At 36.6% G+C, this 25,409-nt stretch overlaps 2 protein-coding genes across 3 annotated transcripts in view; one reads left to right on the top strand and one right to left on the bottom strand.

Moving 5' to 3' along the window:
* The window catches only part of Pgant2 (polypeptide N-acetylgalactosaminyltransferase 2), a 37,818-nt gene extending 30,549 nt beyond the window's left edge, over positions 1–7,269 (bottom strand). Inside the window, exons 1-2 of the mRNA XM_064685748.1 lie at positions 7,072–7,269; positions 5,283–5,493 (exon numbers count right to left, since the gene is read on the bottom strand). Of these exons, the coding sequence (XP_064541818.1) occupies positions 5,283–5,369 (87 nt within the window). The 5' untranslated portion in view covers positions 5,370–5,493; positions 7,072–7,269. The remainder of the gene's footprint in view (positions 1–5,282; positions 5,494–7,071) is intronic.
* Positions 1–25,409, top strand: part of LOC135430915 (mucin-5AC) — a 101,659-nt gene that overhangs the window by 27,492 nt on the left and 48,758 nt on the right. The gene's annotated exons all lie outside the window — the stretch shown is intronic.

Here is a 25,409-nt window from a genome sequence, read left to right as displayed (position 1 = left end):
TCACGTTTTTTAACCTCATCAGTTCCTTTGAGAACCAGGGAGGCCTATCAGGCCTCGCTGGGTAATCAAGAGGAACGCAGACATCAAAAATCGAGTACAAGGTGTCATAAAAAAGTTTCAAGGCAACATCAATGTCTGCACAATTGTACAGTTGGGACCAGTCGACTTGCAGAATAAGATCATTAAGCTTATGAAAATCAGCCTTTCTGAAACAACGCATACGTTCAGCTAATTCCGATTCCTTGATAGGGACTCGGGCTGATAAATCAATGACCATTTCCAGAGTTGGATGAAAAAGGTCTTCAGGAAGTGTAAGCGGATTGATCCTGTGCACAACACTGTTGAACGAATCCAACACGAAAATTAGATCAAGAGATCTGTTTCTTGAATTGCGCACACAATTAACCTGCCGTAAGGACATTTCATGTAGACCATCAATAAATTCGTTTGACGATGACGGCAACAGAAAGTTTGAGTCTGATGGCGATGACCACTCGACAACGGGAAGATTAAAGTCACCAAGAACTACTAAAAGGTCTCTATCAGAAAGTAGGGAGGAGATAGATTTAATAGCATTAAGATGGGTTTGATAGGTAGACAAATTAGATAGAGGAGGTAAATATGAACATGTAATAAAGATAGAAAGAGTACCAAATACAACTCGTACAGCCACCAACTCAATCTCTGAGATGGGAAGATCAATGCGTTCCGACGAAAGAGCAGACTCGACAGCTATGAGTACTCCTCCTCCGATACGGGAAGCTCGATCGCATCTGTAAGGGGTGTATTTGGAGGTAAAAATTGAAGAGTCTGAGATGTCCGGCTTCAGCCAGGTCTCAGTAAAAGCGATAATTTGAAAATTAAAAGCAAGAGAGTCTAAATACAGTTTAGCGAGTTTAGATTTAAGACCTCTAACATTCTGGTAGGCAAGCTCGAAAGATGGAATTAGTTTTTTGACGCAGCAACTAAAGTTGATGCGCCATTAGAAATAGGTGGTAATGAAATCGGAGTCCGATTTTTCTTTTTGGCCTTATATTCTTTTACTATTAAGTGCTCCGGCCAGAATTCTTTACAACAAATATCAGTAAATATTTCTGGCGGAACACTTATTTTAAAGGACGCAATATCCCTTTCATAAGCGAACTTAAATTTCTCCACCAGTATACCTGGGGCTTGAATTTTTGCCTGTATAAAGGCTTTTACATCATCTGATGAAAAGTGAGGGGCAAGCCTAGAAACAAAAATAAGTCTCTTCGGTGGAACACCGACTAGAGGTTTAGGTGCCACAGGTAGGACAGTGGGAACACTATTAACTATGGTACCTAAAACAGCCGGTAGTCCGGACGACGAGCCTTCTAGCGGCCGTTGTAAATTTAATTGTTGCTGTCGCCCTTTCGGAACACCCACGACAGCGGACGACACGGATAATTCGACTGGTTTTTCTCGTGCCGATGTCACACTTTTCGGGACAGAATCAGTGTCCACAGCAGACCTCACAGCTACCGGAGTAACAAACGAGATGAGCTGCTGTGTAATCGGTGTAGTAGGCTGCTGCATAGCAGTCGGAGGCTGAAGGGTATTAGGCAACGGCAGATCACAAGGAGTGGGCTTTTTAGGCCCCGGAGACTCATCTAACAGTTTAAGGCTATTAAATTGGGTGTCCAGGGCTGTGAGCTGATCGTTAAGTTTACGAAAACCAACAATCAGACCCCTAAAGCCACTCCTGGTCTGACGCATAAACGCCCGCATTTCACCATCAATCTCCCTACACGAGTCGCAACTATAGTGCAAACCATTTTTAAGCAAAAAACCAGCAATTTGTGTGGGCGACTCAGAAAAACCTTTTGAATTGTGCGATTCTCGGTAATTGGAGGTAAACGAAGGGGACTGGGTAATAGATGCATTTGATATGTGTCATATAAAATGCAAACATGCGCAAATAAATAAACCTGAAAAAAAGTTACAACTATTGTCGCAAAGTCGAAGCCTAAATACCCTATTTGTGAGATAACTTGTTGCTATAAAAATATTAAAAAAGTATATTGTGTTATATGAATAGCTGATCTTAAGACTTGGTTAACGCAAATTTGACAGTGATCGATAAGTTTTTGAGTGCAATCGAATTAGAAACCGATTTTTTTTCAATGCACCCTTGTTATATTGGGATAGCAGCGAAAGAGGGATAGATAAAGAAGGAATGGGAATGAAGAAGAAAGAGAGAAAGGGAGATAAAGAGAGAGAATGGGATAGATAGATAGATAGATACAGAAAAAGAAAGTGTGCGAGAGAGAGAGAGAGAGAGAGAGAGAGAGAGTGAGAGAGAGAGAGAGAGAGAGAGTGAGAGAGAGAGAGAGAGCAAGAGAGAGTGTGTGTGAGAGAGAGAGAGAGACTGAGAGAGCGAGAGGGACTGAGAGAGATAGAGAGAGAATGAAGATTGGAGTATATTTAGATAATATTATTAATCAACTTCTCTTATCAGAAACTACTTTTGTGGTGTTTGAAATACATAACTTTAACCTTTGTTCACACATAGTTACATAGTTAGTTATGGTATACCCACTCCAGGTGTATTAAAAGGGTATACTGAATAATGTTTTCATTTTTTCCGCTTGAAAGCTATTAAACTGCGCATGTTTCCAAAATGAAAGAATCAAACTCTGAATTAATGTTAAAAGCACTGGAAATAAAGCCTGCGAATGCCATTTCCCAGGCACACACACACTCGCCCACGCACACACTCACAAAGGGTACACAACCACCCCCACCCCCCCTACGCATACTCACCCCCAACACCCCACCCACGCACACATTCACAGCAGCGCACATATAATGAGTGTAAAAAGTAATTCAATAATACGCTGTTAATTACACTTTTGATCTTTGCAATGATTAAAAAAAAAACGCCAAAAGTGTCGAAATGTTGAAAGGCAAAACGATGCGTGAATAAATTCGATTATAAAAATATGTATGTATGTAATACATGTAACATACATATATAAATATGTTTGGGCAGAGGCTTTACAGACAACCCAGCCCGCAGCCACAGTCGAACTGAATTGAGTTGAGCTAAAATCATTTATACACAGAAACTGGATTTCTTTTATTTTGATTTTCTTACTTATTTTTGTTGTTGTGGAAAATGCAGGAAATACAGTTGCAAGTAATTGAGTTTATCGACTTTGTACAATTCGTTTGGAATTTTACTTTTCTTTGCTTTTATTTTCGTTTTCCCTTCATTTTTTATTTTTTTTTTGACACAAGAAATATAAATTGTTTTAATCCCAAGCCAAAATAAAAACATTCTCGATTAGCCATTTACGTTTTTATTAAGCATATTTGCAGCACTATTGATTTATTTGCTGGATTGCTTTTTATTTGGCGATAAAGCACAGAATTGCTAAGATTTATGAAGTGCCGAGAATGGCAATGTTAAGTGGCCTTATCTATGAGCTAATAATAGCAGCTCGTTCATTTGAATTATGTACAGAATTGGAACGTTTGAAAACTCTGCTCAAGAATAACAGATGACTCTATAAAATGTTTAAGTTAAACGAAATTTGTTACATTTATTCTATAGATTTTTGTTGCTGGAAAGATTGGTGCTACATTTATTCTATAGATTTTTGTTGCTGGAGAGATCGATGGGATTTTCTTTTGATATATATTTTATTGCTGGATAGATCGATGCGATTTTTCTTTTCATATAATATATTTGAAATATATATTTTTTATGGGGCATGTATTATAATATAAAATAACTCTGATATAATATTATATATTTATAATGTATATTTTTATATTTCAAATAATACATTTAAGCGCGACTTTCTATTTATCCAACATATTTGAAAGCCATTTGATTGCTTAACAAATATTGTTTGTTACATAAAATTGATGGGTGACAATCATTTTGGCGGGCAACAATAAAAAATATGCGATAACTGATTTGTCATTGATTGCAACAGTTGATAACTGTTTTTTATACTCATTTGCTTTTTTTATCTGTCAAATGTGGCGCCCTTTTAATAGGGCTTATATATGTTCATATTTTTTATTGCAATTTGATGATAAAGAGTTTGTTATTTGCATATAGTTCAAAAAGTCATCGCGATAGTCATTACGATAACGATAACAACGATAATACGTTTGTCATTCGAGAGTCGAGCACTTGCAGATGACCCAAATTACCTGGAAAATTGCGCATACGCCATGTGTAACCGCCCACATTTGAATGACACAACTGTCAGCAGTAAAAAGCTGAGACTCTAATTAAAAAGGAAGAGCCAACGAAAAAATAACTATGGTATTAAGGGCCACTGTAAGAAAAGCCAAGTTTTGATGGACTAACACAATACCTGTATAATTTAATAAATATATATTTATTAAAAGTGCCATTAAAAATATATACATAAATATATACATAAATGAATGCACATATTTAAAACGAAAAAGACTCAAGCCCAGGGTTTCGCTTTTTATAAAAAAAAGATACATACATCTATATACATAAACAAATATATACATATTTATATAAAATAATAAATTAATAAATATATTAATTATTTCCATTAATTTTGTACAAATACGAAATATATATACATCCAAATGCCTCATAATATAATATTAAATTAAATTATAATAAATATTTTAATTAATTTAAAATTTTGATTAATTTAATATAAATGTAATTAAAAAAGTTTCAAAAGATTTTGTCTTAAAATCTGAGTAAATATTGATATATGATGTATATATATATATTTCTATATAACATAGATATCTTCTACAACCTGAGCACACTTGTCTAACATGCCCTCTTCTGCACTTGCACGCGTTTACAGGGTATATAAAAACGTAAGCCAAGTCAACTGCAAATAGAGATACGCAGTTTTGTGGGCGTCACAGGGCGTTCCTGCACTTGCTACCTGCCCGTAGACGTGCGGCTAATTATGTGTCAGAGCTAGAGTGGGAGAGGGCGGGGGACGGGGGCGGGGGACAGAGAGAGCGAGTGCGACTGAGAGAGAAGGCAATGCTGAAGTAGTAGCTATATACTGGCTGTAGCTTTAGCTTTGGTCATGGTAGTTGTTATAACTGGTAAATAATTACTATGCAAGTGGCATACGTAACGTTGGATGATCAATGCTCGTGGAGCGGAAGAGGTAGGAAATTAAAGAAGAAGAAGCGCAGGAAGAAAGCTAATAGTTAGGTGAGGAGTGGATAGTGGGGTGGGGGCAGGGAAATGCGTCAAATTCAAGCTGTAAATCAAATTGAAAGCGAGTACTCACCTTTTCCGTGCTGGACTGAAAGTAATAGACCATTACGAACATCCAAATGATGCTGACGAAGACAATTAATTTAATATTGCGACGCATGTTGATTGAGTTTGTTATTTTATTATTTATTTAAATATTTTTCCACTGGACAGCAAATGTTGCGGACGTTATATATTTGTTGTTGTTGTTGTTATTTGGCAATTATATTTCACGTTGTATTTCACTGAGTAAAACAGAAACATTATAGCATTAATTACATTAATTAAGCATAACGAGCACGTGCTATAAATTGCAGTACTTAATTATTTAATTGAAAATCAGTTTGGTTTTCATTTGTTGTTTTTGTTTACTGTCACTTGTATATTTATTTAAAAACTGTTTAATTCAATAAAATTAATTAGCCAGCTTTGTGCGCGGCCTGCAACTGTGCAGCTCTTGTGGCAGCTGTTTGCAGCTTCCGCTTGTGAACCCAAATTAATTATCTAATTGTTTATATTTTTTTTAGCCCACAGCTTATGATATACAAGTTTTTCATGCTGGTCAAATTTAACACACATTAATGCAACAATAATTGAGTGTGCTAAGCTGCAAATATTGCAACATTTATCAGAGCATTTATCTAATGATAGAGGAGTACAAATATAACAAATATTTGAATAGAGAAGTTCAGATATGTTTTAAGTATGAATAAAGATGTAAGCTGTGTAACTCAGGCATTCGGACAACTGAGTAGGAATCGCAGTTGTAAGAAATTATAAAGTTGATCGACAAAAAATATTGGCGAATATTTGAGGTGTATGTGAAGTTGAATTATTGTTCATACATTTAGAGGAATATAAACGAAAATCAGTCAATATTCAATTCTTGACTTTGTTATATGTAATATGTTATATATAATAGGCTATATATCATTTTATGTATTATAATAATTAAAACAATATATAATTAAAGTATGATACGTTTAATTTTTCACAAGTTGGAGTTGATCAGCTAAAAAATTTATCTGTCATACTTATATCGAAAGGTATTTATTCATTTTAAATGGGATATGCTTAGTTTTTATCAAACAAATTATTACAAATTATTACAAATATATTTACTTCTAAAATTCTACGAAAAATGCAACACAAAGCAAAATAAATGCCTCGCATTTTTATCTAACACTCAGATAAACTTTAGCTTATCAACAGGCACAATTCCCCGAAATAGATAAGCAATATCTGCCGCACAGTAGTCAAGTTCAAGCCCCAATTAAAAGCAAAGTGGGCAAATTTCAATTTGAAGCGCCCATCGTCCATGCTCGAGAATATGCTCTTCAATTATGTGGGTCAGTTAATGATATCATGCGCCATAAATAGCTGGTTAACGTCACAAATTAATTTGTTTTCTATTATTAATATTTTGTAAAGCAGTGAAAGTAATTCACAGCTGTCTAGTTAACTATTTGTTTGTTGCTCAGTTTTGGACACGTTTCACAGTTCAGGCGCTGGCATTAGGCATTAGGCATTACGCATACGCAGCGTGGTGCGATAAGATAGCGCGAAACTTAATCGAGTTCGAAGTTGGATTTTGATAAAATGTTGCTCTTTTTTATTTGTTTGTATCGCAGTTACAGTTATGATTGGCTATCAATTTTTTATGCCAGCGAATAGAGTCAGGAGCACACACACACGCACAGAGAAGTACCGCAAGACAATTGACCAAATGTTTATGGCTTAATCATTGGCCGCTTTGTTGCTATTGTTGTTGTTGTTGTCTATGGGGCATTTGTATTTGACACATTTATATCTATTGCATTTACCGTTCTGTCGTTTATTATTATGTTTTGTTTTATTATCGCTGCCGCCGCCGCTGCGCGCGTCCCAGAGACGGCTGTCACGCGAGTCACGACTAGTCACGAGTTCGACACACCGTTAACGTACACGCACACGCACACGCACACAGACAGACTGCGACCGAGAGACACTGGGCACGAGCGTCTGCGTCAGCGTCGCACACACGAATGGCCAATAAGCGCAGCGGTCGCGTATATTTTAATGCCAACGGCAAATGCAGAACGTAACGGTAGTTGGTTTTAGTTCGATGCCAACACGTTTGGCGTATAAGAGCGCGCGCTGGCTGCTTCCATGACTGCGAACATGTTGCATGTTGTGTTTGCTGCGCGAGCATTGGCCAATTACAACTTTGTTTGACTAATACCAAAAAATCAAACTTGGCGGCAATTCATGCTCGAGCAGCCACAATTGCTTCGAGCATACAATAGCGCTTAAGTCAACGCTGCGTATGCGTAATATTTCGCAGTAAACCAAACCGGGCCAAAAGCAAATGTTTATTTATCTGTGCACGCTTGATTGGACTGCATTTACAGTTTATTTAATAAAATTTGATATTATTTCAGCAACATCATTAATATATAGCAATTGTTTCCTTTATTTCTAATTGCGCAGCATTCGTAAACGTTTTACTGAGACGTTGCGTATGCGTAATATTTTGCAGTGAGCAATACCTGGGAAAAGCTAATGTTTATTTATCTGCACGCTTGATTGGACTGCATTTACAGTTTATTTAATAAAATTTGATATTATTTCAGCGACATCATTAATATGTAGCAATTGATTCCTTTATTTCTAATTGCGCAGCATTCGGCTTTGCTGCGGCGTTGCGTATGCGTAATTGTCAAAGCAAATGTTTGTTTATCTGTGGATTGTCGATTGGGCAGAAACTGAGTCTCTTCTGTTACTGCTTTTTATGTAGCATTCGTAAACGTTTTGATGAGAGCGAGCTAATAGCCTGTCAAATGGCAGTAGACATGAAATTTTCACAAACACTTTCGATTATTATATGGTATTATATGCCTTTTAGAGATTTGCTTTATTTAGCATTGCTTGCATTTCTGTTTGGCATTCATCTTACAGAAATTAAGCACTTTTTTAATTCAATATTCATTTGTGTGTTGCATATAATTAAATTAATTCAGATTCTTATTATTTTTTTAATTTTTCCCCACTGTTCTTTCATTTCTTTCACGCTTTAAACTTTTCAATCAGCCCGCAAGCTTTTTAATTATTAAGCGCTTTTTTTTCTCTTCAACTTTTAATATATTTATTTTAATGAGCTCTCCCTCAAATTTCATATGCGAGTCTACAAAATGTTGCCATATTCAATTAAAACTAATTAAATATTCATTCAAATTGTTAGAATAAACTGCAGTTATGCAAATGCCACACTATAATGCCAACAACAAGAAGAAGAAGATACTATGTGGCCAGCGTTTGTTTGTTGTGTTGGTCAGTTTGAGTTTCGGGTGAGATAAATGCTTGCATTATTTATAAACTGACTGCCATTATGTGTGTGTATGTGTGTATGAGTGTGTGCGTGTGTGTTGGTGTGTAGTTAACAAGAGCCATAACGCTTAAAGGCCAACTAAAGCAGCTGCTGTTAGAGGAACTTGGACAGAAAGAAACGAAGCGCAAGTACAACTAGGATAACTAAACAAGATGGGCGACTGTCAAATATCCTGTAATGACTAAAAAGGATTGTATATGGAAAAAAGATATGTAACATTTATAATTGTATTAATCATTTCAAGACAGAATAGCTTTAAGACTGTTAATTGATACCAAAAATTTGACAAAATGAAATAGTAATAGGTAAAACTGTTGCGCATGCTACACTTTCAGATATCCTAGAAGGATAAACAGACATTTTTTTTAGAGATTTCTTTATTTTGATTGAACTAAACACGCTTTATTTAATTTTATGACAGTTGTAAAATATTTTGTGTTTTGCTTTTATCAAGCTTTTATCGAAACACTTAAAGCTGCATTAATTTTCTTTTTACATCAGAGCACACATGGATATTTAAATTCAATACGCCCGCTTGAACCCAAACCTTTTGATTGCATATTTTAGAGCAAGGATAAGCACATGGCAAATGTGGGTTACTGCCACTACGAAGCCGCAGCGTACCCTCCCTCCCTCCCCCTTGCGTTGCCATGCTATCTCTATGCCTCTCGCAGCATATCCTTGATTTTACCCGCTGCCCCTTCACTTATTTAAATTGGCTTAAAAACTCGAACGTACAACGAACCGTGCCACAAAAACTCATGAATATGCAGAGACAGACCGAGTGACAGAGAGACAGTGCAACATAGATAGAGACAGACATAGAGCCAGACACAAGAGTCAAACAGTTATAAAAACACACATACATATGCAGTAACCGAACCCCCGCTCCCCCCTCCTCAACAGTTATATGAGTGGCATTCCATTAGGCGTAATTAGAGCATTTAGCAGAGGAAAAAGTTAAGAAAAGCCAGCATCAGCAGCAGCAGCAGCAACAACAACAACAACAGGAGCAGCAGCTGCAGCAGCCAGAGCAGACAGTTGGACTAACCTATGCATATGTATGTTATGCTATATACACACATATACACACATATGTATGTATATGTATGCATTTGTTGTGTGTGTAAAACAATTGAGCTGCCGCTGCCGCTGCCGCTGCTGTTGCAAGTCGCGCTGTGGCCGCCTCCAAGTGCAGCGACTTGGCTCAAGTACGATAATTAAAAGTTGGTTAAATGTTGCATGAGTTGCAGCATCCTTCAAGCCATGCCACATGGTCGCATAGCGTAGCGCACATTTGATTGCACACCATTTGCCAGTCTCCCTCTCTCTCTCTCTCTCTCTCTCTCTCTCTCTCTCTTTCTCTTTCTCTATCTGATTCTCTCTGTGTGTGCTCACCTAGCCGTGAATGCCGCTGCTGCGTATCTATCCAACCGCATTGCACATTTGGCAGTCACCGACAGCTCCCCAGCTCAACACCTCCTTCCCCTCTACACAATATTGTCTCATTACTTGCCGACTTTTTATACCCTAAACCCATTGAAATGGTTCAAAGGGGAATATTGTTTTTGTCTGTCTGTTCTTCGGATTGATTCCGAAAACTTAAAAAGCGCTGCTCTTGAAATATGAAGTACTTATTCTCCGTACATCAAGCACCGAACAAGCTTGTCATATTTTTTCCCATCTCCATAATATCGATAAGTATCGATTTTGAAGAGAAGAATTATAGAAACCTAGATACACCCATTTTCATATTCTCAAATTGAATACACAGAAAATGAATATTTAAATGTTTGCATACTTGGCGGAGAAATTTATTTTCAAATAAATCTTGCTCTTTGGTATTTACGAAAATTTGGGTGTCAGATTAAAGCCCTGAAAATGTCAAAAAGATCGCATTATAAAAACCCAAGTTAATAAAGAATGCATTACCCAGACATATGTCGAGCTAAGGAAGAAGAAGCACATGCACAGCGAGCGTGCTTATGTGCTTGTGTGTGTGTGTGTGTGTGTATGTATATATGGGTATGTATATGTAGCTCACGAGTATATAGGATGTACGGGGTATCTCCTAGTCGATCAATCCCAACTAAACCACCCTTTTTTTTTGCCACACATGCAGCCCCTAGTAAAGGGGGCGGGGCACCGACCACCTACCCCCTCTCACGTCCGCAATTCGCCAGAGCGTTTTTGTCATGTCTGCAGAGTTGGCGGAAATCAAAGTGCAAATGTATTTTGTCAAAAGCTGGCGCAAAACTTGGCGCCCATTGCGGAAATGTTGAAAATATATCTGAAGAACGCTTTTAAAATTAATGCATAATTGCATTAGTCACTTCATTTGGGAAAAAGGGCGGAAGGAGGGGAGTGCGGGTTTCGAGAGGGGGCGGAGTAAATTGTCAAGGCTGCAGTCACCAAATTTGTTGCAATTTATCAGCGTTGCGGTGCTGCAATGTGAGTGAAGTGGAGGGTGGCAAGTTGGGGGCAAGTTACTCTGCGGTTGCAACGGAGGCAATCGAGCCACTTCTGTGTTTATGTGTGTGTGTGTGTGTGTGTGTGTGTGTGTGTGTGTGTGTATGTGTGTGGGGGTGGTTGGGCGTGTGGCGCTTAAGTCTGTAGTCTGCCTAATGTCTTGATGACAAGCGCGGTGGATAAAGCTGATAAGTGGCGTTAAGTGTTATCGTCCTTTGGCTGTGCGTGTGTCTGCATGTGTGTGTGTGTGTCTGTGTGTGTGTGGTGCCAAGTGGCACTCGGCAGTGGTATACAATTTACGGCATTTAACGAATATCTCTGAAGTACCTGTATGTGCGCGGTTTACTCAGGTAAATGCTGTTTAATCTTAACTACAGCTGCACAAGATTATTCTTTAATAGAAGCGATTTTATGCAGGGATTTGAGAAAAGGTTTAGAATCGCTTTTATATAAACTCTTTACTGGCAACCGATTTCTGCTATTAAAGCCATATATCATCTGGTTTCGATTTGATAACGTATTGTAATGCTCCCAAGTGCTAAGTTTGATGAGGATAGTTTTAGAAGTGTGACAAAAGTTGGCATAAAAATAGGAAAAAACTTTAGCTATTCGACTGTTGATACTGGCTAAGAAAAGGTATATATATTTTATGGGGTCGTAGATATCCTATTTTATGTGTTACCCTCGAAATGTATTTATACAAGCAAATTGATGGTGCAAATTATGCTGTAGTTGGTCAAGATATGTTGAAAGTTATATAGGGTTTGTTTGGAAAGAGGAGCATGTAAGGAGCATAGTGAAACTAATAAATGCCGAATTTCGGCCAAGATATATCAATTAACAAAAAGTTTTTCATACAAGAACCTACTTTTAGACTGAACATTTATATTAAAGCTATGTAGAAAGAGAAGCTCTATGGTAAGTTTCATGATGATAATTGTACAGCTGAGAAAAGTTGACATAGGAATAGATATAACCATAGTGATTCGTCTGCTGATACTGGTTTAGAATAGGTGTATATATATCTTATGGGGTAGGAGATGTCCCATTTTATGTGTTACCATCTATAAGGCTAGACAAATTGGCATGCTGTGAAGCTGTCATTGTTTTCCAATCTCGGAGTCCTTAGCCTTGATGCCGTCAAATAAGAACTGCGTTAATGCGAACTGCCATCACATCACTTTTTAAGTCTAATCTTTATTATTATTAATCTTTATTTATCTGGCTCGAGGTTGTTATTATTATTATTATTGTTATTATTATTATTACTAATACTATTATTATTACTATTATTATTATTATTATTATTATTATTTTAATTATTATTATTATTATTTTATTTAATATGTCCCGAAATTTGGATTTTTGCATTGAATTCCTCTTTGTTCAGCAACACTGCATTGCACTTTATGCAAATAATTTCTGTCAGTGTACTTGCCATGCCTTTTAACCAAGTTCCACTCTATCAGAGAATTGTCTCTCACTAAAAAATTGCCGGCTTGGACGTGCTCTCTCGCGCTCTACGCCTAAACACGTTTCACTTTCACGCTCGCTCTCTCTCTCTCTCTCGCTCTCGCTCTTCGAGGGTGGCTTTTGGCTTGGCAAAGCGACTGTCATCAAGTGCGTGAGGTTTCGCTTAAAGCACCTAAATGTGCCCAGCTCTGCTTAGCAGACATCCCTTGACCCCGCCCCACTATTCCACCCCCCTCTCTGACCCATCAACAGAGCTGTCAGCTGCTGCAGTAATTTTTGTTTCTTTTTTTTTGTACTTTTGGCACGCGAATTGCAGGCGCGTCTTTTGTTTGTCTGCCTTCGATTTTTACAATAATTCACACACACAAGCACACATACGCAAACACACACACACGCACACCCGCTTAAACATTGATTTTCATAGCTTACAATTTGTATAACAAAATAAATTGAAAACTTTTAGTTTGTTTTCATTTTGTTTTATGCATCACTCGTATTCTGTTAGGCAGCACTTGGCTTTTATTCTACTTCTTCTACTTGTTCTTCTTCTTGATGTTTCGCGTAATTTGTCGTTAAATGCACTTTTGGTGTTTCGTTTGTTATTGTTTATGGTTGATAGCAAAAATATGAGGTTTTCTTTAAAAGCTACTTATATTTCTAACTATTATTTAAGTTCTTATTATTTATTGTATATTATTTAATTAAATAAAGCGACGCGTTTTGTTGCGTTTGTTTCGTTTGCTGCGAGCAACTGCGGACGGCGTTTGTTGTTGTTGCTGTCGTTGTTTTTGCCGTTTCTGTCTCTGTTTTCGGGTTGTTATTCTTTCAATTTTTTTTGCCCCTTCTCTTTTGGAGTAACTTTTCTTTTGTCGGTCATTTCCGTGTTTTGCTACCCTTTTGCTTCCTTATCGCAGTTTCGTGAGCTCTCTCTTTTGCTCTCACTCTCTTTAAATATGCATGCAATGGGGGCAGCTTTAACTGTTATAACACAATGCTCTCTTGGGCGAGAGAGCTTTGCGCCTGCGCGAAAATGTTTCCGTAGGAAAATTTGAATTGACAAATACCGTTAGTCAAACGGGCGTAAGAAAGGTCTACAACTACCGGAAAAAGTAATAATGGATAATATTCCCATTCAATTACTTTAAGACAAGAACAAGTCTTATGTTAGTATTGTCAAGTTTTTATTAAAAATGTTTGTAACTGGAATTAAATAATATGTACATGTATTTGTTAGTTTAAGTATCCCAAGCAAAGATAATAAAAATAGTATTGTTTATATTGTCTTTTGAAAATGTAAAAAGCCAATTTAGGATTAATTATTGCACGTAATATTTATTGAACCTACGTTAGGCTGTAGTTAGATATCTTAATTGGTTCAATATTTCACAGTCTCTATATTATTTTTTTTAATTTTGCAAATATGTGTAGTTTTCACTATCACAATCTAGCTTGTGTGCCGATTTATCGAGATGGCAATGCTATATCATTTGTACTTGTCCTGATCTCACATTCAAAAAATGATATTTTAAGTGTGACCAACACTGAATGAATTATGTAAAATTAAACTTTAAGTATGACCAACTTTGACAAAATGAGCTATAACTCGCGAAAAAGGGGTTCATTTTGGAATTGTTTAACTATTTTGGGCACGTTCTGATACGAGAAAACAAAATATTAATTCAGGCCAAATTTAACTTTGACAAAACTAACTATATATTGCGAAAAAGGGTTCGACTTGGAAATTGTATATTATTAAGGACACGTTCTAATGCGAAAAATCAAAATTAAAATTAAAGCCAAATGTTATAAGAGGGATATATATATTTATATACTATCCTAATTTAAAGGTATACTAAATATTATGAAATACATAATTATCGAAGAGCTTTAAATTTAAAGTAATATCGTATTTAAATTAGTTATATGTTGATTGAAGTTTTATATCAAATTACTTTAACAGACTGTGACTTAGATATTTACCAGCTTTATATAGTTCGGCCTGCCATCAAAAACTTCTGTTTGCACAGCCACACATCAACTGGGGTATTTTCTGAGTAAACTTTTGCTTTGGGCTCTCAATAAATGCACATAAATTTATATTAACATATTCACAAGCATATACATATATACATTTCTATATGAAATACAATTTCATATATTGAAATTAATTTCTTCAAACCCAACGCATGTGTCACATTGTTTTTGTTAGTTCCTCCCCTGCCCCAGTTGGAAAAGCCGCAAATAAGAAAAGCTGGTGACAAAAGAATTCGTGGCATGATGCGAGCACAAAAACCGAACTGACATTAAGCCCAGCAGACAGCCGACAGCATACCGGAAACCATATTCAGTCATATCCTACGAATATATTTACCCCTTTTTGTACCACAGCCACCCACCCCCCCTCCCCGTTAAACCCCGCCCACCAATCCTTGGCACGTCTTTTCACAGCAGCTAAGCGACTTGCATGTCATTTATATGGATTATACATGGGAAATCATTAATTTTTGTTTTTCTTAGCATTTGACTTTTGGGCTCTGTGGAAATTTGCATAAAATTGTTTTTCTTTACGGGTGGGTTGCTTAGGTGTTTTGCCGGAGGCGTGGCAAGGAAATTAATAAGACAACAAATACACACACACACAGACACACGCACGTGCGCGATTTGTTGCTCAGCCTTGGAATGTCTGTACGCATTGATAAGAAGTTGCCCTTACCCAACGGCTCCATAAGATTATGATTGTGTTGGCGTGTCGATGAGCTTGTCTATTTATATTTGGCCAAGTCTTTGAGTAGGCCTTGAAATACTTGCGAGATAACGTGGCATGAACTGGCGGTTGCTTAGACGACTCTTAAGTTTTGCTTTCATTTTACATATTCTTGAAAGAGCTTAATTTTTTAAGCACATCTAATTGGCAGTCTTTGCTTTTTTTGTCAAGCCTTTACAAATTGTAAGGCATCAGCAACTGACAATGTTATTATAAGAAGGTCCTAACATGAAGAGTTCATATTCAGAGAACACTAGCGAATTTGTAATTCAAATTCTGAATACCTTCCCAATCGAACTGACTTTCTCAATCGAAAACTTAAATAAACCACAATCGATATTATCGATAAATAAAACAATCGGCTGTTACCAACGTTTGTTGCAGCAACAAAAAATCTTCTTTAGTTTTAATATTTTCGTTTTCAGTCGCCATCTCTGCTGTCTATCGATCTATCGGTACATTATCAAAATTATCGATACTTTACAATATTTTCATAGTTTCCATCAGTCATACGTCTTCGATATTATAGGTTTAAATATGTTCGTAGTTAAGTGAAGAATATGAACAAAATATGTAATAGGGTGAGAAGTAGTTCGATGATTTAGCGAAGTCTCAAGCTTTAATTTAAACAAATATTTGGCGATTATATGGGAATATCAATAAATGTATCGATAAATAGTTGTTCTTAAAATGATTTTGAGTGCGTTATCGATAGTTTTTCGATACTTGTAAAACTTAAAAGCCACTTATTTTGCAAACTATCCTGTTTCCCAAGGCAATCATTCTCTTATATATTTTACTTTCGATAAGTATTTCGATGCTTTAGATAAGAAACTTTTAGCGATTCCTTAAATGAATGCATCGATAAATATTGGTCACACCCGATTTTTAACACTTGATAATGGAGACAATATAGTTTGCACTTTCGATACTTTAGTGTGTGTTATCGATAGTTTTTGTATTTTTTCAAAACTTAAAGGCCATTCTAATCTTTTCGAAAAGGCAAACTTGTGTGTTATCGATAAATATTGAGTTAGTCATTTTCTAATATATCTACACTTTCGTACACTTTCGATTATTATTAAAAGCTCTGCAGTTGTGCATTTTAAATTTGTTTGTCATTAGAATCGCATTACAGCCCTCACGCTTCGATTGCCTAACACACACATTCATGTGGCCATATTTGTTATACAATCTGACCTACTTGTCCTAAATTTTCATAGGTCTATAAACAATGCCTATGTACTTTCAGGGCGCCAGCGTAAACACGGCTCCATGCCACGGTACTTCCTCATGTAATAATTGCATTATTATGTTTGAGTCGAACATTTGGCCAAAGGCTGAGAAACTGAATACTAACTGAAAAGCTGAAGCACTGAAAAACTAGGAAAACGGGTTAATAATGCCATATAAAATATTAAAGACGACACTTTCGTGACTGGCCCATGCCGGCAGCTACTCAGCCAACATTGTTTGCTGTTTGTTTGTTTGTTTGTCCGTTTGTTTTTATTTTGCCGGAGAGCGGAAAGTGAAAGGTAGCCAGCACATGAATATGTATTCAAAGACTAGTTGGCCGGGTCGGTGGGTGGCGGGGTGGCGGGGCGGTGGACGGGTTGGTTGAACAACAAAGGCCAAAGCATGTCGTGGAATTAATGTTATCACAAGTAGTTGTAGCATGGCGGCAACTGTGGCAGGTTCATTGACACACACACACACAAACACACACGACATGCTAATAAATTGTCATAAATGCCTTGCGAACAGCATTAAATACATGATGTTAGCAATGAAGCCACCTGCCCCCGGGCAACCACCCAACCACCCAGCCAACCACTTTGCCCCTTCTCATCCGCATTGCGTGGCATGTGGCATATGGCATGTGTCGCAATTGCCACTCTAGTGGCATCCATCAAAATATCAAAAAAAAAAATGTAATTTGAAAACGCATTTTCCGCTTCTGAAGACTTTTCCATGTCATTCCTCTCGGCGCCGCAGCATTGCGGTCTCAAATTGAAAATTAATGAAGAGAAAAACTCACACTTTCCGCCGATTTTTCGCCATCATTTCTGACGTGAACGCTGAACGTGTCAAAATAAAAATGCATTGTAATGGCTTAATTGGTATTTATGGCCGAACATTGTAACTGAAATAATTACGCGTACGTGAGATGCCATCAAGGCATAATATTTGCACAAAAACTTACTTTACGATTGAGTGACATTTATCTATATACCCTGTGAATGAACAGTGTAAAAGGTAAATCAACAGCAAAGAAATCTTTAATTATATATTTAACTCTTCTTTAAGTTAGTAATTAAATTTTCTCAAATAAATATGATTTATTTTCTTTATGTCCATAATTTCTTGCATCTCTTCTTTATTCTAATACATAAAACATTTAAGGATAGTGGTAAGTCTTAAGGTAAGTCTGAATACAGGGTATTGCTAGTCTATCACTGGCAGCTCGTGCCAACTTGTTTCTCATGACAATTTGTACTGCATTAATTTTTCGATATTAACTAAAGAGAAATTTGTTCGTTGTTCAACAGATTGCATTTGCGAAAAAGTAATTTTATATCCAACTCTTTTTGCAGTAAATCAGGAAAATATCAGATTAAAGATTCCAATTAAGCCTTTAAATAGTGAATGACCGAAGGCAGCAATGCATTTGAAGCCTTGTATAAATACACTTTATTTTTTATTATGTATATCTAATAAAATGGTCAAGTTTATGCTCTCGCTCGCTCGAGAGCGTATGATTATCCGTTTCTTTTTAGTCTCGCATTCGTAAACGTTTTGAGTTTCTTTGTTGTGTAAAAAAGCGATATCAGAAATTGAAACCCAATTTAAGAATTTACTGAAATAAAGAGAAGAAGTAGCACAAATGAATTTTGCCAAATATTGTTAAGACACAAGGCTTAAATTAGGTTTGAAACCTTTCAGACTTGATTTGGCTTATGAACCAGGTTTTCGCATCGAATCTTTGTATTTCTGATTTTCTCAAATTTCAGAAACTCTTCCCAAAATTTTGATAAACTTTTATTCTGTGCAGGCTCCTATTTAAGAGTTTGATTCGTTTCAAGTTCTTAGTCTTTTGTTATTGTATAAAATTGATGTTCCAGATTTGAACAGTTAATCGATTAATTTAAATGAAATACTTTATATTCTTTGCAACTATAAATTCAACCCAAGACTGATAAAAAAACAAACAAATCATTTCCTAGTATAATTCATTGTAGTTCTTCATTATTTGCCTAGCTAGAGCCTCGCTCATAATTGTAATAAATTTGTGTTAATATTTCTTTCGTTATTTATATATTCAAGCTGCAAATGCAATTTGTCGTCATTATGAGAAGTTGGCCGGCACTTGGCAAACTTTGACGCGATCTATTGTTGGCTTATTGGCAACAAATGAGCGAAGGCAACGATTGGCAAGGGATTTTGTGTTGGCGGGGGCAGAGGGCTGTTTTTTGCCTGCAACGATTCATTGTTGGCCCTGCTGCTGCTCGTTAGCCATGGCCATTATGCTGGATTGCGTATTTTAAATACGAGTATATAATGGTAAAGTGCAGAATATTGCACATAATAATTTACAAGCGGACGCGAATTGATTTATGACAAGTCACGTAGCTGCTGCTAACGGGCGAAAAGGTGCACAGCCAGCTCGGAAAATCTATACAGGTAGTCGGGCCGGACTACCCTGGTTTCAAAAGGCGACCAACCCGTGCCGCCTAATTCACGTGCTGGCGAGTTTTCCGAGCTGCAGCTCTGTCGAGCAGAATGTAATTCAGCTGGCTTTGACTAGCTAGCCGGAAGGCTGCACTAGGTTCCATCCATTAGCATAATCGATGGCAATTCGTTTACCTCGGCTGCAACAATAACAACAACAACAAAAAGAACAACAACAAGAAGTTGCCCCTTTTCATTGTTTTGCCTGGCATAAACAGTAGCAGATCTCCGCGCCGGCCCTTCACTTAAAGTAAACGAATTAATTAAGCATGTCACGAGCGGAAAGTTTAAACAAAAGATTCTTTTGCTTGTACTAAGTGCACAGCAGTCCGTGAATGCGTGTACACACTGTACGAGTGCAGAAACGAATGCCATGTGCTAATTTAATTAAATTGCACTGTTCCGCACAAAACTTTGTTACGCTCCTTTTTCACAAGCGGACGTCGAGTCGGAATTGCAGAAGTACGTGGAGCTAATATGGCAATTAAGTCTGGCTAAAGTTCATTTTTAATTGTTAGTTAGTTCATAATAGGGGCCAACTAGCTGCACCCTGTGCTGCCTAATTAACTTGGCTTGGACGTTCCAAATTTGCAATAAACATTTTAATTTATTTACTTGTTTTTTCAAAACCAAAATAAGACTCCGATGTGCAGAAATTTAAATTATTAAAGCTACAGATAAAAACAAACGCGAAAGTAAGGTTATGTTTGGCACGCCGAAGATTTAATACCCTTGTAGAAATTTCCTTTTGCAGAGATGTCGTAAATGCTGGTAAACAGAATATTTATCCATATTAGAAACTAGTTTTTGAACGATCTTTCCAATGGCAGCTATCTAATATAGTGGTCTGATGTATATAAGATTATGCACATATGTATATGAGGATCATAATGCAACTAATTTATAAGCTTGGTCAAGTTTTCTTTATATATAAAAAGTTTTCCGAATGAGAACCAACTTTTCGACTTTTCGTTCCAATGGCAACTATATGATATTGTGGTCCGATCCTTCTATGCGTTACATATGCCACGACATAATACACTGTACGAGGTTAAAAATAAACCTGTTGTTTTTATAAGTTTAGTTAATCTGACTCTGCCGCTTTTTCTAATAAATTTAAGCTACAATTTTTAGGTTTTTTATAACAACTTCTTTATAAATTTAAACAAGCTGCGCATAATTAAGCCCAACCGTAACAAAAAGTGCAACATCATCGTCATGATTCTGGCGCATCCTTCAACTTGGCAAAAGCCTGGTCAGCAACTGTGCTCCTCCTCCTCCTTCTCCTCCTCCCCCTCCTCCTGCTGCTGCTGATGATGATGATGACGGGTTTCTGCTGCTGCTGCTGCTGCTTCTTGCCAGGCAAACTTCATTTTGCCAGCCCGCATAAAATGCGTTAACAACGTACATGATACCACCCAACCTAGCCGCGCGCCCCTCTCGGGGTCACCTGTCTTATCAGTCTAACATGACAACGGCACAATTTCAACTAAATTATTAATACATAATTTAAATAATTTTGCTCACCAGCATAGCAGAGCAACTTTCACATGAAATGTCAACTAAATTAACAGCCACATGACCAGCCCGGGCCGGGCGACCGACCATACATCTGATATGGCACCCTGTTATTTGAGACATACTTCAACTAAACAACCAACTCCCTCACACCCTCTCTCTCTATCTTTCTCTGACATGGCAATTTGTGTTCGGTTGCGGCATTAAATTTGTGCACACAAAAAATTTGCGATTATTCCACACTCATGCACATTATATCAGATATACAAATTTAAATTCAAATTATACATTGAAGAGAATAATTTGTAGTTTTAAGGACTAGAAGATGCCCTGTTTGAAGTAAGAAAAAAATACTTCAAATATATGAGAGATAACTCTTGAAAATAATAAAAAGAAATTGCAATTTTATATTGTTTTATTTTAATACCATTTTATATTTGTCTAGTTAAGCTTTATCTACATGCAAACCTATTTATCTGGTTACAGTATACAAAAATCTAAACACCCAATTTATTTAAAATAGCTATACAAGTCTCTGAGATCGATAGGGCTTTTGAGTCAGGTATGAACATAACTGGACTAAAAGAGCTTAAAAACACAACAGGTTCAATAATACACCCTTTAGTCATTCCAATGCGTACAGGGTACACGTATTATAAACATAATCTAATTTCACCGAAATCAAATTTACGTTTTATTAGCATTAAATTTGGCGACATTTTTTTAAGGATTTCCTGTTAAATTTTCAGGTTTTTTTGGAGCTTTAGATAAAATTTATGTTATTTAAATAATATGTTAAGTAGTCTTTAATATATAAAAGGTATATGCGGACACAAGCCGGCACACACACAGACAGTAGCTTCATACTGTTGCGTGAAGTGCGGGTGACTTTCAGTGGCAAAAAAACGTGCCACGTACACGTGCCCCACAAACGCTTCAATAATTAAAAAGTAACTTTGCAAACATAATAACAATAACTAAGTAGAGCCGCCTTTAGGTAAGCCAAGCCTGCAGACCAACAGGAATTATAGCTCATACCTACGACTTCCTTTGCATTTACATGCAGACCAAATGCCCATTGAAAATGCTTGCTGGAGGGTATGATAGTTTTATGCAAATGGGTAAAATAGGCAGAAGCAGACATCTTAGAGCTCATAAATTGTGACATCAACGCTCAAGTTGATCTAGTCTTACATGTTACGATTGGATTGCTGGATGCAGACGCAGGGTATCCCCTAGTCGAGCTCTTCCTATTTCTTAATTAATATTTAAATACATATATAAATATACATTTGTAATTACGTGCTCACCTGCAATTGCTCATGCACGATTATTTTCGCATCATCTATCGGTTCGTCTTTTATACACAAGAATAATATTGGCAGATTTAGATGCCAAAGTGATCTAGCAGCGGTAAGATTCTGATATGAATTTCGACTAAATATCATGTATTCAGATTTGAATGCCAGATTAATCTAGTGGCAAAACTATGTACAAAAAGCCAAGACTGATGAAAATCGATTGAGTTTTGACCGAGTTATGGGGATGGGAAATTTCGACTCATGTCTATATATGAATCTTATGGGTAAGATTTTGACATGAATTTCGACTAAAAATGATGTATTCAGATTTAAATGCCAGATTCATCTAGAGGGAAAACGGTGTACAAAAAGCCAAGACTCATGAAAATCGGTTGAGTTTTGACCGAGTTATGAGGTTGGGAAATTTCGACCTATGTCTATATGCGAATCTTAGGGGTAAGATTTTGACATGAATTTCGACTAAAAATTATGTATTCAGATTCGAATGCCAGATTAATCTAGAGGGAAAACTATGTACAAAAAGCCAAGACTGATGAAAATCGGTTGAGTTTTGACCGAGTTATGCAGGTGAGAAATTTCAACCTATGTCCATATGCGAATCTTAGGGGTAAGATTCTGACATGAATTTCGACTACAAATTATGTATTCAGATTTGAATGCCAGATTAATCTAGAGGGAAAACTATGTACAAAAAGCCAAGACTGATGAAAATCGGTTGAGTTTTGAACGAGTTATAGGGGTGGGAAATTTCGACGTATGGCTATATATGAATCTTAGGGGTAAGATTTTGACATGAATTTCGACTAAAAATGATGTATTCAGATTTAAATGCTAGATTAATCTAGAGGGAAAACTATGTACAAAAAGCCAAGACTCATGAAAATCGGTTGAGTTTTGACCGAGTTATGGGGGTGGGAAATTTCGACCTATGTCTTAGGGGTAAGATTCTGACATGAATTTCGACTAAAAATTATGTATTCAGATTTGAATGCCAGATTAATCTAGAGGGAAAACTATGTACAAAAAGCCAAGACTGATGAAAATCGGTTGAGTTTTGACTGAGTTATGGGGGTGGGAAATTTCAACCTATGTCTTAGGGGTAAGATTTTGTCATGAATTTCGACTAAAAATTATGTATTCAGATTTGAATGCCAGATTAATCTAGAGCGAAAACTATGTACAAAAAGCCAAGACTCATGAAAATCGGTTGAGTTTTGACTGAGTTATGGGGGTGGGAAATTTCAACCTATGTCTATATACGAATCTTAGGGGTAAGATTCTGACATGAATTTCGACTACAAATTATGTATTCAGATTTAAATGCCAGATTAATCTAGAGGGAAAACGGTGTACAAAAAGCCAAGACTGATGAAAATCAGTTGAGTTTTGAACGAGTTATAGGGGTGGGAAATTTCGACGTATGGCTATATATGAATCTTAGGGGTAAGATTTTGACATGAATTTCGACTAAAAATGATGTATTCAGATTTAAATGCTAGATTAATCTAGAGGGAAAACTATGTACAAAAAGCCAAGACTCATGAAAATCGGTTGAGTTTTGACCGAGTTATGGGGGTTGGAAATTTCGACCTATGTCTTAGGGGTAAGATTCTGACATGAATTTCGACTAAAAATTATGTATTCAGATTTGAATGCCAGATTACTCTAGAGGGAAAACTATGTACAAAAAACCAAGACTGATGAAAATCGGTTGAGTTTTGACCGAGTTATGGGGGTGAGAAATTTCGACCTATGTCTATATGCGAATCTTAGGTGTATGATTTCAACATGAATTGCGACTAAAAATGATGTATTCAGATTCGAATGCCAGATTAATCTAGAGGGAAAACTATGTACAAAAAGCCAAGACTGATGAAAATCGGTTGACTTTTGAACGAGTTATGGGGGGTGGGAAATTTCGACCTATGTCTATATGCGAATCTTAGGAGTATGCTTTCAACATGAATTTCGACTAAAAATTATGTATTCAGATTTGAATGCCAGATTAATCTAGAGGGAAAACGGTGTACAAAAAGCCAAGACTCATGAAAATCGGTTGAGTTTTGACCAAGTTATGGGGGTGGGAAATTTCGACCTATGTCTATATGCGAATCTTAGGGGTAAGATTTTAACATGAATTGCGACTAAAAATTATGTTTTCAGATTCGAATGCCAGATTAATCTAGAGGGAAAACTTTGTACAAAAAGCCAAGACTGATGAAAATCGGTTGAGTTTTGACCGAGTTATGCGGGTGAGAAATTTCGACCTATGTCTATATGCGAATCTTAGGGGTAAGATTCTGACATGAATTTCTACTAAAAATTATGTATTCAGATTTGAATGCCAGATTAATCTAGAGGGAAAACTATGTACAAAAAGCCAAGACTGATGAAAATCGGTTGACTTTTGAACGAGTTATGGGGGGTGGGAAATTTCGACCTATGTCTATATGCGAATCTTAGGAGTATGCTTTCAACATGAATTTCGACTAAAAATTATGTATTCAGATTTGAATGCCAGATTAATCTAGAGGGAAAACGGTGTACAAAAAGCCAAGACTCATGAAAATCGGTTGAGTTTTGACCAAGTTATGGGGGTGGGAAATTTCGACCTATGTCTATATGCGAATCTTAGGGGTAAGATTTTAACATGAATTGCGACTAAAAATTATGTTTTCAGATTCGAATGCCAGATTAATCTAGAGGGAAAACTTTGTACAAAAAGCCAAGACTGATGAAAATCGGTTGAGTTTTGACCGAGTTATGCGGGTGAGAAATTTCGACCTGTGTCTATATATGAATCTTAGGGGTAAGATTCTGACATGAATTTCTACTAAAAATTATGTATTTAGATTTGAATGCCAGATTAATCTAGAGGGAAAACTATGTACAAAAAGCCAAGACTGATGAAAATCGGTTGACTTTTGACCGAGTTATGGGGGTGGGAAAGTTCGACCTATGTCGATATAGGATATTTAAGCATACCATTTATACGAGTGAGTTTTGAGTTTTGTTATATGAGTTTTGACCAAGGATAATGTTGCCAGATCGAGATGCCAAGTTGATCAAGAGGCCAAACCATGAACACATAGCCAAATCTTATGAAAATCGGACCTTGAACAAACTTGTGTTAGGAATTTTTTCTCCAATAATCATTCCATTTAACTTGGAAATACTCTGTCTGTGATTCAATAGTTTAATATAACTTTAATTTATTTGGAAAAGTCTTATTTACCTCTGATTCGTCCTAATTAAAATCAACTCAAACTCAAATTAATTTTCAAGCTCATTTTGCGGCACAAGACGAATCAAATGTCAAAGTCCCAGCTTAAGGCAGGCCTTTGGCCAGCACGCAAATAAATGTAATTAAAATAAAATAAACTTTGACCGAAGATTTCGAGGGATTAATATTACGAGGCGCAAATCAATGGGAAACCATTTAAGCTTCTTAATTGGACGTTGCGTGGAATTTAAAGTGAAAACTGAAAATTGGGACGAGTAGAAGAGCTTTGTTAAATT

The sequence above is a fragment of the Drosophila montana genome, unplaced genomic scaffold (genome assembly GCF_035044405.1).
Source record: "Drosophila montana isolate Dmon_TW-CO22-7 unplaced genomic scaffold, ASM3504440v1 contig_309_1, whole genome shotgun sequence".
Classification (NCBI taxonomy): Eukaryota; Metazoa; Arthropoda; class Insecta; order Diptera; family Drosophilidae; genus Drosophila; species Drosophila montana.
Note: the sequence above shows the minus strand (reverse complement) of the source record. Positions and strands in the feature narration are given on the sequence as shown.